Below are 13,009 nucleotides of genomic sequence, written 5' to 3' on the forward strand. Positions count from 1 at the left end.
CTTTTTTCCCTTTCAGGACTTCTGTACGGTACCATGACAATGGAGCTTGGAGGGAAAGTTACCATCGACTGTGAGAAAACTAACCACAGGGCAGAACTGGAATTCAAGCTCAAGGTAGGAGACATTGTAGCCCCCATTTTGAGTGGGTCTCAGGCTTGCCCCTGAGCTCCAGGCAAGGTTTGACCTTGCACACCAGATCATTTATATACCAGCAATGTGTGTGTGCACCACGGGGTGGCCTACCCGGAGAGGAGGCATCATCCTGCAGTCAGTTCTGCCTGGTGCAGCTCGATTTGAACCCAGGAAGCCTGAGTTTAACACATGACTTGTTTACTGCCAGCCAGCTGGCTACTGGCCAAACTCTCTTCTGAATGTTTGGCAACAACAATATGGCTTCTGTTTAGGAAGGTGCAATTACTTTTGCTTGCAAAATACAGCGAGGTGTACAAACTATTTTGAGGCAAGTTAGGATGTGGATCTTCAGTGAAGCTCTCCAGTAGCCATCACGTAGGTACTCTTACCTTGAAGGCATTACAGTGAACTGTGCCTGGTGTTTCTCAAGGCTCCAGGACCTTGCCTTGACAGCAGGGTAAGAGCCCATTTTCAGGCAGATAATTTTGAACGGCTGTCACACTGACGAGCCGCACTGTCATTGCCTTGTACTGACTTGTTCATGTAGCTATTGCCTCCCCTGCAAAGCCTGGTGAGGCAAATTTATGGTGTGCAGATAAAATGGAGACATCTTTGAGCATTCCTGTAGTTATACATGTTAAAATCTGGGAGGGAAAATGATGGCCTGTAACTTGGACAGTTAACTTGCTTTTTAAGGAGCATCTATTTCTCTTCTGTTCCAACAAACAATTTCTTGCCTGGGCATAAAATGAAAGATGGAGAACTGAGAACCTGCAGGACTTTAGGGCTGCAGCCTTAGCCAATGTAAATGTGAGAGATTACTGGAGTTAGGGAAGTCTTTTGCAGACTGAGTTTTGCTGGGGGAAATAGTAATTTTCTGTCTTTATTTGCCCTTACAAAGGGAAGTGTTGCCCCATGTACTTTCTTGACATTTGCATATACTTGTCTTTAAAGCCAGTTCTTCCCATAGGCCTGACATACTGTGTCGAGGCCAGTGGAGTATTTCCCTGACTTCAGTCTCAAACCTATAAAAGCTTCAGAGCTTAAAATGTAGACCCTTCTTTTCTGGCTTGAAAACAACATGCTTAGTCCAAACATGACCCAGAAAGGTCCCTGAGGCTTAACTACGTGCTCTGCTTTGAATATTTCTGAGCCACCTTTTTAGGAAAATTGTGAGAAGTTAGAGGGTAACCCCATAACTTTGTTATTCATTTGGATATGTACCAATTCTCTGCTGGATTGCATACATTGATTCTTGAGATACTTGTGATTTCTTTTTCCATGGGTGTTGCAGGAAATTTGGTTTTATATTGTTATTTTAAAAAAAAAGTTCTTCTGCATGAACGATATTGGAAAGTAGCTGCTAAAATGTGTGAAGAAATGTTGTGTGGTATGAATGAAAGAGCTGGTCACTCTATCACTGCTGTTTCCTGTGTTTGGCAGGCAGGAGGCGAGGGGAATTTTCCATTGTTCTGAGAATCTTTTCCTTGACTCTGGAAATACCCTTTTTCTTTTTTTGTTTGCTGCTGACGAGAGCTTCTTCACACTGGAGACTTCACACAGACATAGCTATCAGCAGTGCCACACTGCTGTGGCAGTCCCATAAGCAGGAAAAGTCACCAACTGCATTAGTGCTGCTCCATTTCTTTGGACAAGGCTGCAAGTACAAGGGTGCAAGCTGTAACGTGACTCTGGACAATGCGGAGGACTTGCCCACATACACTTACCCGATGTCCAGCTGACAATAAATGGAGGCGAGGCCTCGCGCCGCTGAATGTTAATGCACCTGAAAGCTTATCTCCCTTCCTGCAGCTCCTACAGTGATTTTGGTCTTGCAAACAAAAGGAGGAGGGCACAATGCTAGACAGTCCAAATGCATGTTAGAGTTCATTCCGCCTTTCCCCAGAAATCGTGGAAATTGAGCTGGTTGCACTTTCCTTCCCTCCTGCAGCATCACTGTGTTTGGCTCCCTTCCAGTTCTGACTAGACTGATCATATTTTCTATTTCTATTCTCCCCTGACAGCCCTTCTTCGGTGGCAGTGCAAGCATTAATCAAATCTCTGGGAAGATTAAATCAGGAGAAGAAGTGTTAGCAAGTCTCAACGGACACTGGGTAACACACGATAATCAAAGTTGCTGACAGTTTAATTGCGCGTGGCAGCGGGGTGGGTGCGTGGGAGGACTGGCAGCCCTTGGCAGGCTCCTCGGCGTGGAGCAGGGGCTGGTGGAGGGCCCCTGTCCTGCCTCTTCCCGCTGTCCCCAGGGAGTGGGGGCCACACCTCTCAAGGTCATTTACGCTTCCGTAGTCCCATCCACCTGCAGTGCAAGTAACACTTGCATTCCCAGAGCCCGGGCGCAGCGAGGAGGAGTTCTGTCAAAGCCAGTGACTCTGTATTTAGGGTGCCAGGCTTAGGACAAGCACTGGTGGCAGGAGGCATAGTGTGTCTTACGTGTGATTGTGAAAATCATGAGGCTTCCTTTTTTCTTGTTGTGTTGAATACTTCCCCAGCTACAGCAGTATCAGGGAAGAACATCACAGGGTTTTAAATTCATTATTTTCGCAGCACACCTTTATGATAGAAGATGGTTATTCCTCTGTTTATGAGGTGAAGGACAGAGACATAGATTCAGTGAGGGTCTATCAGTATGGGCAGCTCAGAAGAGTCAGCAGAACAGCTAGCACCTTTGCACACCTGGTGTCCACAAGGGAACCACTCAAAGGCATCCTTAAGCCAAAATCCAGCAAGGATAAAGTTGCACGGTGAAGGATGTAGTCTAGAGTTTTGGTTGGGAACTCCTGGCATCTGGGGCAAAAGCAGTGAGCCCTGGCTTTGGGCTGAACACTTAGGTATTTATCTCAGCTGCATTTAGGCACCCACATCTTCCTTATAGTTGACCTATGTTCCCTTTCCAGTGCACAGAAATTGCCACTTCTGAGATGAGATTTGTCTCATCCTAAAGGAGGTATTTAAAGTAGGTCAGGTGAAATGTGCCTGGATAAAGCCCTTTCTATAGTGAGGTCCTAACCACAGCCTTTGGTACTGGACTGCTCCGCTCAGGCAATCTGTCTTTTTACGTAAAAGGCTAATGACCATTTTGAAATCGGGAGATTTGCCCTTTCTGGGGGTAGAGAAGGAAAGTTGCTCCCTGTGCCTGGGCAGCACTTCCGTTCTGAGCTCCCTTCCCTGCAGGATGCGCCTTGGTAATTGTGAGTTGTGCTGGGCTGTGGAGTACCTCGTTATCTCGTTACCTCGTCTCGCTGCAGTCCTGCAAACACCATCCGCCAGAGCATGTAATCGAGTGGCTCCCCGGGGCACCGAGCCACATGGCTGCGTGCTGCTCAGCTTCCAGCCTTCTGTGTTTGGGTTTTATCAGCCTGAAAATAATTTATTCCTCCCTTGTTCTTTGTGCTGGTTGTTTGTGGTGCACAAAATTAGAATGATGTATAAAAGAAGTTAAATGGCTTTGAAAGGGTGGCTCCGTAAGCCGCTGTTTGCAGTGGCACGCTGCGAATAGAGTAGCTGCTGTGCAGCGGTAGGGACGTTGTTTGTTCTCCTCCCTCCCCGCTGAGAGTATTGGCCTGCTCTCCTGAGCTCTGCACGCTTTTCTCTGGCACCGTCCGGTTTGCTGACGGAAACCCTGGCAGCTGAAAGGCTAATTCTCTGCCTCAGGACCCAAAACCCCACCTGAATAAAGGAGGGAAGCAAATCCCAATGCTTCTCAGCTCCAGGATCAAAGCAGCAGCTGAGGGCTGCTTGTATATATGCCCCTTAGGGATGCACATAGTGCTGTTTGATAATGCCTGCCTGCCTCCTCCCATCCATAGCTGGGGGGTTCCTGGGGACCCGAGATCTGTCCTGGAACTGGCACCTCAGGCTGTGGCAGAAGACGTCCTGAGGGGGACTTTGAGGAGGGAAGGGAGTCCCTCAGGGTTGAAGGAGTTTCACAGCTGAAGATGTGGGAAGTGGACTTTGAGACCTGCATCAAGGGACCGTGGCAGGGGAAGAAACGCAGCAGCTGGGACACAAAGAAAATAAGCAGCGATGGGCAAAGCCAGTAGCCGTGACCTAAATAAGGTTTGCGTGATGCTCGTACTGTGTCCGGGCCGCTGAATGGCACCAGTGCACACGCTCTCCGGCACCTGTAATCGTCTGATTCATTCCACTTGCAGTCAGCGTCATGCTGTTTGCTGTATGCCCTGAAAACTACCCGGTCTGGCTCCGTGGCATTGCTGTGTCTGTGAGCAAGGCTGGGAAGCAGCTTAGTTAAGCAGGGACACAGCAATATTGTCTAGCCAGCCTCAGATCAGAGAAGTGCTGCTTAATAGTTGGTTGCCAAGTAGATTGGCAAGGAATAAGGATGAAAGACCCCTGGCATTTTGAAGTGCTAAATGAAGTTCAGGCTAAACTGGGGGGGGGGGGGGGGGGGGGGGGGGGGGGGGGGCGGGGAAGTGAAAGAGTATCTCAGCTTTAGCTCTCCTTTCTAGAGAGTATGGAATTTCAATAGGCTCTGTGTGAGGTTTCAGCATTGAGGAATAGCAGAATGACTGGAAAAGGATCTAGAGATCTTGTTTATATGTGCTGGGTGGTACCTGGGAGGAACAGTGGGGAAAGAAGAGCATCTTAGGGCTTCTGTGGGTACCCTTGTCTGGGAGGGACCACATCCCTTTCTAATTCTTCTCTGATTAATTCAGCCAGTGTTTCCGGCAATGCTTCGCCTCACTCTTTAGAAATTTTCAGGAAGTGTTCAGTGAGATTTAATGGGATAGAGGAGGAAAGAAGCCTTCTAACCAAGCCCTATCTCTGATCATCCGGAAGCAGCTTCCATTTGTCAGGATTATTTTCTGCCTTGCGTTTCTGATTGTCATTAACCTTTTCACTTAATTTTCCTTCTCAGGATGGGGAAGTGCATATAAATGAGTTGAAAAACGGGAACGCGGAAATGTTCTGGAACCCGACCAGTGAAGTACGAAGGCAGAGACTGAAGCGCCATATTGTGCTGTTTGAGGAGCAGACGGACTTTGAGTCGGAGAGGTAAGGAGCCCTGGGAATGTCTCGCTGCCTCTTCCCTGCTGGAAGCAGGGCTCTCATCAGAAGGCTCCAATTCCTCAGCACAGCCCTGAAAAGGCAGTGACCCACTTTGCCTGCACATATTACCCAGCCCTTTACCTGTTTTTTCCCAGTCTGTTACCTTTGGAGTATTTCCATGCAGTATAGCTCTGAAATAACCAGGGAGCTGGACTGAGAAATAGTGGAGGCTACATTTTATCTGCTAAAATAACAATGCTTCCTGAACTCCAGAGAGCATGAACAGAGTCTCTGTAACTGCTGGAATATTTTGTGGAAGGGCAAGATGTCAATCTGAGGTCAGCTGTCTTGTTAAGAAGGGTTGTTTCAACCACAGGCTCTTAAACTAGACGCAGGAATCATGTGGAAAGTCCTGGCAGGAGCAGAGCAGTAGTTTGAACCACATAACAGGATTTTATGAGAGAATGTAATTAAACGATGTTTAACACTGCCTTGTAATCTCAGCTGAGATCTCCAATGAAGTCTGCACCAGTTTTTTTTAGGGTAATCTAGATTACCTAAAAATATAGTCCTGGCACATGATTTAGGAAATGGAAGGAGTGACTACCTGATGCAATGTGCATCCCCCGAGCCAGTTCTTGAGCAAGAACAGCATCACGTGGCGCTGGCTTCAAGCCAGCTAGTCCTGCCATCTCACCAGTATGGTACCAGCTCACATCCCCAGCCAGCACACACACTTTGCTGCCTGGCTCTGCATGACGTTGGCCGCTTCCCTGAGGGCACCTAATTTTGGTGTTGCATCACATCACACTAAGAAGATTACGCCTTTTTGGGTAAAGAAAGGGACTGCATGAAAATAAAAACATGTGAACATTTAGTTTGTTCTGGACAGCAGTGGACGTTACGGGCAATAAAGTCTGTATTTGTAAGTTATAGTCGTGCATTTGCCATTGTCACAGAGCAGAGCAGACTGCAGCACATTTCTCTATTCATTTTCTGAAGAAGATTCTTTTAATGGAGAAATCTCAGTCTTGCGGACAAAGGATCCCCATTTCTGTGTTTACCAGGCTACTGCCAGAGCTGACTCCCTTTGCTACATCAGAGATCAATAATGATACATGCATCCATGGAAAGGAGAAAAAAAGGAAAAATTCTAGAGATCCCTAAAAGACAGTCCATCAAGCTCCTTATTATGCTGACAGTTGCATGAATAAATTACCATCTAATCCAGGTTATGTTCTGCCTGAATTGCTTAGTCTTTCCTGCAGTGCTGAAAATCACTTATTTTTACAAAGGCTGGAGAGTCTCTGAAGCTCATACCATTATGCAGCTCACCGTGGAGGGTCTCATTGTCTGACACATGCAGCTGTTGATGGAGTAATTTGCCCTTGCCAAACAACTTTGTGCGTGTCCCTCTGAGATTCTTATAATTAGAGGCCTCGCTCTTTACACCACTGCATTCCCTAGGATTGACTCTTTACGCCACCACAGTATTTTCTCAGGCCGTTATTTTCACTCCTCCCTCCCCCACCCCCATCACTTTGAATCTGAATTTAGTTTCCTTCCTTTGTTTCTGGGAGAAAAGATTCATACACAGGAAAATGGGAGTGACGTGTCAAAAAGGACCGGAAAGTGTTCCTCTGCCTTCAGTTAATTATCTAAGAGGCTGCTTTTTTGGAAGTGTTCTGTTAACATATGGTGATAGGAATATAATGAAAGCATCAGTATCCTTTTTAAATTAAGAGCTTCACAGCAAGCTCCAAATTAAATGCGGTAATGTATTCATCTTCTAAATGGTGAACTGGTGTTTTGTGGAGCTGGGAATACTGGAACAGCCTGGATCTCCAGTGCCTGTTCTAACTGCTCAACCACTCAGTAATGTTTTGGGAGGGCTAGCTGCTGCTGCTGTTCTCAGAAGTGTTTCCAATCTGAAATGAAGTTTAGGGTGCTCTGATTAGAGAAACTGTGGAGAAGCCTATCACAGCTTCGCTATAATAAAAAAAGAGGTAGTAATTTTTCTCTTGTAAAAGGCTGATCCTCTCCTCTGGGCGGAGGCTCAGTGAGACATCATATGACAGATCACGTATCTTTTGGCAGCTGGAAACAAGTGCAAGGGAAAGCCTGTGCTCGTGTTTGTGGTTTGTGAGCACAAGTACGTGTCCGTTTCTTGCAGACTGAGTCTAGTTGCTAATCCTATACAGAAGTACAACCCTGCATGCGCAGCTGCAAGCCGTGTGCATGAATTCGCTTTCCAACGCTTCTAAACTTTAAATATAAAACCTTTGTTTCAGGGATAGACATTAACACAAAGGCTCCTAAACAGAAATTCTTGAAAGTATGAGGAAGATAACAGATTCTCCATTATACATCATCTCTAAAGAGGCCACTGACCTCAATGAATTGAGCATAACTATCTTGTAACTCACACAGACAGCACTGAAGATTTTAATGAATATTGTAGGTGATGTTATCTAAGGGAGAGTTCCCCTGTTCTTCAGTCGATCACTGCGTACAGCATTCAGTGTTGCTGTTCTTACAATGTTCCTTTCATTTACAAGCCAAAACTGAGGCTGAGCAATCCCGTTACAGTTCCTCTGGAGTATCAACAGACCAGAAAAGTGTCTGCTCTAAGGTTCCAGCTGGCAAAACGCATTGTTGGCTTTAAGGTGGTTTAACTTGCTTGCCTGTTTCTTTCTAGGCTTTGGCAGCACGTTACCAGTGCAATAAACAAAGGCGATCAACACAAGGCGACACAGGAAAAATTTGTGCTGGAAGAGGAGCAGAGGAATGCTGCCCGGGAGCGGAAAGAGAACGGCACAGAATGGAAACCGCTGCTCTTCCAGCACGATGCCACGACTAACGAATGGCACTACAAATACGAGGAGTGAGTGGGGGGGCTGGGGGTGCCGCTCGAGGGATGCAAGCAAGGTTACAGACCGTCATTCAGGGCCTGCCATTCCCTAAACTATGCCCTGGGCTTGCTCTTTGTGAGCTCCATGTCATTATTAGAATACCTATTCCTGACACTAATTTGGAATAGCTGGAAATGAGGGCTTGGCAACGGAAAATCTGTAGCTATTGCTGCAATCAAGCGTGGGATCATTTAGCAGAGATTTTCTGCACCGTGCGAGCAGAGTTGGTAACTGTGCTCTCCTCCCCTGGCACAAAGGGTGCAGCCTCTGGAGACCGAACCCCCCTCGTGTATTGCTAGGAGCTGTGAATGCGGAGGGAAGGGTCTGTTACTCCTCACACTGCATCTGTGGAAACCCTGGTTACTGTCAGGAGTGAATGCCTGCCCTGAGACACGTGGAATTAGTGCGTTACTCTTAACACACCTGGTGTGAGATCCTTGCTTTTCTGATGTTTTTTCCTCTGCTCTCAAAAGTTTAAGACCTTGGGATCCTTTGAATGACATTGCCCAATTTGAGAAGAATGGGGTACTTCAGACCATGGAAAGACACTTATCCACAAGGATGTCAAACCACAAAACAACATGCATAAACAATCAAATTACACGGCACAAGGTAAAAAGCCTGTTTTGGGGAATATCATATTCTTTATAATTGTGTAGATACACAGCCCTTTTTTGCAGCATTTTCATGTAAGCACAGCATAGGCTAGAAGGTTTGTTTTGGGTAAATATAGCTTACCACTCTAGACCTGCAATATTATGCCATCATTAATTCCAAATAATTATAATTCTTGGTTGACATATTTTGGTATTTTTCTTCCACCCAGTGTTAGTCACAGTGACTCTTATACTGGGTTTTGCATGTGACTGAGCTGAACTTTACTGTTCTGTGCTTCTGAAGCAGAAAACTTCCCATAATGAGGGTGTGAGCAAGGTTTTGGAGTGCACAGCTGAGATCCTGCAGCCTCAATTCTGGCCTTTGCCATCTGCCTTTACCACTTAATTCCTCTTAGGCAAGACAAGAAACCTCCTCCATCCTCTCCCTTAAACAGGGGTGATACCTTCTTATTTCATTGCATTCATCTTTGGAGTAATACATGGCATTCATAAAATGCTTTGTAAATGTAGAACTGCTGAACTAGCTAGTTGTAACCCAACTACACTGAAAAATTCATATCTTGTTATGTACGTAGACTTTTCTAATACGCCAAATCTGAATGTCTCTGCAACAATGGGAAAATTGAGGTTCATAACTGCTTTTCAGACCCTCCAGTGAGAAGTGTGAATCAATGTGTTTGGTTTACCCATCTGAGAGGTGGAGAGAAACTTTGCAAAGTTCATCGAGAAATTAGGCATAAAAGTTCTGTGATGTTTAAATCCTTCAGGCACCTTCTGAAAAATCTTCCCCGGGAAATTTGATTCTAAATTTTTCTTCTTTTTGTCTGGGTACGCAACTCAACAAAAGAACTATAAAGTTCATCGCTATATGTGTCAGTTAAAGCTACAACAAGAATAATTTGGATGGGTGTCTTAAGGACGTTATCATTTGAGGAAATGCTTCTGTACGGGACATGTGTGTAATATCCTTAACTAGCTGCCAGGAGTCCAGCTGCTAGGAGTTGGCTGAGAAAGCACTCAGACTTCACAATCTCACAGATATTCCCCAGCACCCTGAGTTTTTGTTTAAAGCCAAACACAAGAGTCTTCAATTTGACAGTGACCGAGTCTCATTTAATCCCTGTTTTATCCAGAGGTCTGCCAAAGACTGCAGGCGCCGCAAAACCAGTGATCAGCCGTCCAACCACAGCCAGAATACAGAGAGCAGCTGTTCAACGCCAGAGTCGGTGCAGGAGCTCTCAGATGATGATGGTGAGTATTTGGGTAGCACTGGGTCAGGCTTTAATGTTCTTTCCTTGGTACCTTATTCCTTGAGCCAGCCCTGGGACGTTTCCCAGCCCAGTTAATACCATGTCCCACAGCCCACAGGCAAACACGGAGAATGTTCTGCTTCTGTTCTCCATACATACTACTTCTCTTTCTGCCTTACACTACCCATGCCAGCAAGGGCTTCCCAACTCCTGGCACAAACATGTTGGAAAGATACAGATAGGAAAGTCAACAGATAGCAAACAGGCTTCGTTTCTCATTCCTTTGTCTCAGCCTTTGTTAGAAGTGACCTTGAATGTTTCAGAAATGGGGGCAGGTGTGAGCAATCCATTCCCCTCCCCTCAGCTGGGGAGCACACTGCAAAAATTGTTTCCTGAGAGCCAAGAAGGGGCCCCAGGCCAGTGTCACGGGACCTGTTCCATTAACCTGGGTCCTCAGGCAGGGAAGATTCTGTCGCCAGTCTCCTTCTCCCCACGTTTTCTCCTGGAAGTGTCCCCCCCAGCTGTGACAAATTGATCACGTGCTGGGTGAACCTGGTTTGTATTTCATCACCATCACCAGAGACGGTGATGTAAAACATAATGTCCTTCAATGCTTTGCCGCAGGGTTTGAAAGCCTGTGTGCTCAGTGCGGGAAAGAAATGAATCACCTGAAGGAAATTCATTCAGCCGTCTTATCCCTACAGAGAGCCCAACAGGACATACACAGGTAACCATTTTCTCTCATCAAATCAATGATCTTAATGGGCTAAAAGTAGCCTGTGGCATTTAACTCCTCCACTGTGGCCTTTGAAGCGTCCTTATAAGCTGCAGGGGTGCAGTTAACAGCTGTTTCAATAGGTAACCTATTAACACACCAGAAAGGCAAACCCAGCCCCTGCTTGAACCAGCAAGGAAATCTCTTCCTCTTAAGACTCTTTATGGGGCAAAAAGCGTCACCTCAGCATGTTAAGCACCCCTTGGCAGTCCCAACGGCAAAACCACTGCAGAAGTCGGGAGGGGCTGGGCCAGGTCCTGGCTTGGCAGAAGGCGTGGGGTCTCCCTTCCCATCAGCGTGGTATGAATTTGCTCAGTTTGCTGCAGAGATGCAGGCATGTGGTCTGAAAACGGGTCCATGGGTGAAAAGCACTAAAGTCCCACTTTTTGTATAAATTGGTAGTTGCTGTGTGGGGGAAGCAGGGAGCACACCTGCTTAACCTACTGCTGGCAAAGGGCTTTGCCCCGCAGACTCCTGCGGGGAGGGTTCGCTGCTCCGCCTGCTCCAGGGAGCCGTGCTGGTTCCCCTCTGCGTGAGGAGTGTCATCGTGAGGCTCCCGCGGGGTGGGATCACGCGTGAGGCCCATCATTTCTGGGTGCGGAGCCATCAGGGATATGGCTTTAGCTTTTCTCTGCTGCTCTGGGAGCGTCCAGGTCAAGTTCTTGTATTTGGGAAGGTTGGGGCATAGGTTTGTGAGCGGGTGCTGGAGGAAGAGATTTCTTGGGGTTTGTGCCCTTACACTTTCCCGTGCCACGCAGCACGCTCTGCCCGATCCAGCAGCAGCCACAAGTTAAAAAGAGGAGAGGTGAAGTTGGCGGGGCACAGCGCTGTACCCGTGAGGGTGGCTCTGAAGTACGGGGATCCGTCCCAGTGTGGGGGCTCTGGGAATGCACACGCGTGTGAATGCGCACCTCCCTCCGCCACGCAAATAAACATACTGCTTTCTTTTCCAGAAACCTCAGTGCTCTCAACAAAAAGTCCTTCCACAGGAAGGTCTCTTCTGAAAGCTTCCTCCTGGACTCTCGCTGTTGGTTTCTCCTCTGCATCTTTCTTACGTGTCAACTATTCATTAATTATGTCTTTAAATAAAATCACTACGTTTGGCAGCAATAACGAGTACTGGCTGCAGGAGGGGGGCCACTCGCGCAAGGAGCCCAGCGAGGCACCAAAGCACTTTAGAACCAACGCGGCAGAGGTGGAAGAAAGTTGAAAAACGAGGTTAAAAAGGGACCTAGGAACCTGCAAAACTTTGTTCCTGCAGATTATGTCATTTTTGCCTTTTACATGTACATCTTCAAGGACCTCTTAACCTGTACGGGCCTTAATGCTGAAGCCAAATGTAGCTTTAATTGTGCAATTTGTTTTCTATGTCTTGTCATTTTCTGATGCAATTAATAATTACCCAGTAGTATTGGTACCCCCAAAATGGTAAACACCCCAGTGTTCTGGAAAGGCCACGCCGGCCTGGGTCATAGCTCTGCGAGTGAGGGAGTGCAGCGAGGGAGCTGTAAAGAACTGATGGCCACGGTGCCTGTCCGGCTGCCTTTATTTATGGGAGGGAGCACTCTTGGTCCAAAAAATCCACCCCCAGGATATTAAGTCATGATCTGTTTTGTCAGCACACACAGAATGGGACCTCAGGATGTGTTTTATTTTCCATTCCACGGGAACTGTAAATATGCACAATTTCCTAGAGCCGTTCCTCTGTAGGAAATGGGAAGCATTCAGTGAAAGCTCCTCGTTTGGTTACGGAGCTGACTGGTGCCCTGGATCAGGCCCATCGAGTGTAACGTCAGACACGCCTGTTCGTAAAACCTGATCATTTACTATTATTGTTGTTATTATTTGCTATATGGCTGTTTTATAATATCACACACTAGCATTGTAGAGAGGAATCCACTGCCCCAGGAGAGGCGAGAAGGACAGGAGATACAGGTGTACATGTGTTCGGTCGTAGGCACATTTATTGTCAAAGGTCAGGAAGGAGGAAGGGTTTTGCCACTGCATTGTTCAACTCTGTTAATAGTCTTCCTATTTTACACCATTTTTTAAAGATTTGCAATATTTTCTGTAGACTGCGGACAATACTAAGCCTTTCTTTTCTGGCCTGAAGTAGTTCCAAGTGGTAAGTACTGCTATATATACAGCCTTAAAATACTTAGTGGTGGTGCCAGTCTGGGCTATCTTTCAATGTAAATGTTTCCAAATTTTTGAGTACATTCCTCGTCATATTCCCCAGTTAGGGGAAACCTGTTTGTGCTTGATATGTTGAAATAAAACTACACACAACTTTCA

At 46.6% G+C, this 13,009-nt stretch overlaps 1 protein-coding gene across 6 annotated transcripts in view; it reads left to right on the plus strand.

Moving 5' to 3' along the window:
• The window catches only part of OSBPL5 (oxysterol binding protein like 5), a 141,978-nt gene extending 128,969 nt beyond the window's left edge, over nt 1–13,009 (plus strand). For all 6 annotated transcript variants that reach the window (XM_074884856.1, XM_074884859.1, XM_074884857.1 and 3 more), the window contains 8 exons: nt 17–114; nt 2,157–2,246; nt 5,030–5,166; nt 7,859–8,044; nt 8,546–8,684; nt 9,823–9,940; nt 10,564–10,666; nt 11,668–13,009. In XM_074884856.1, coding sequence (XP_074740957.1) covers nt 17–114; nt 2,157–2,246; nt 5,030–5,166; nt 7,859–8,044; nt 8,546–8,684; nt 9,823–9,940; nt 10,564–10,666; nt 11,668–11,803 — 1,007 coding nt within the window. In that variant the 3' untranslated portion in view covers nt 11,804–13,009. The remainder of the gene's footprint in view (nt 1–16; nt 115–2,156; nt 2,247–5,029; nt 5,167–7,858; nt 8,045–8,545; nt 8,685–9,822; nt 9,941–10,563; nt 10,667–11,667) is intronic.

This window comes from Strix uralensis, chromosome 15, assembly GCF_047716275.1.
Source record: "Strix uralensis isolate ZFMK-TIS-50842 chromosome 15, bStrUra1, whole genome shotgun sequence".
Classification (NCBI taxonomy): Eukaryota; Metazoa; Chordata; class Aves; order Strigiformes; family Strigidae; genus Strix; species Strix uralensis.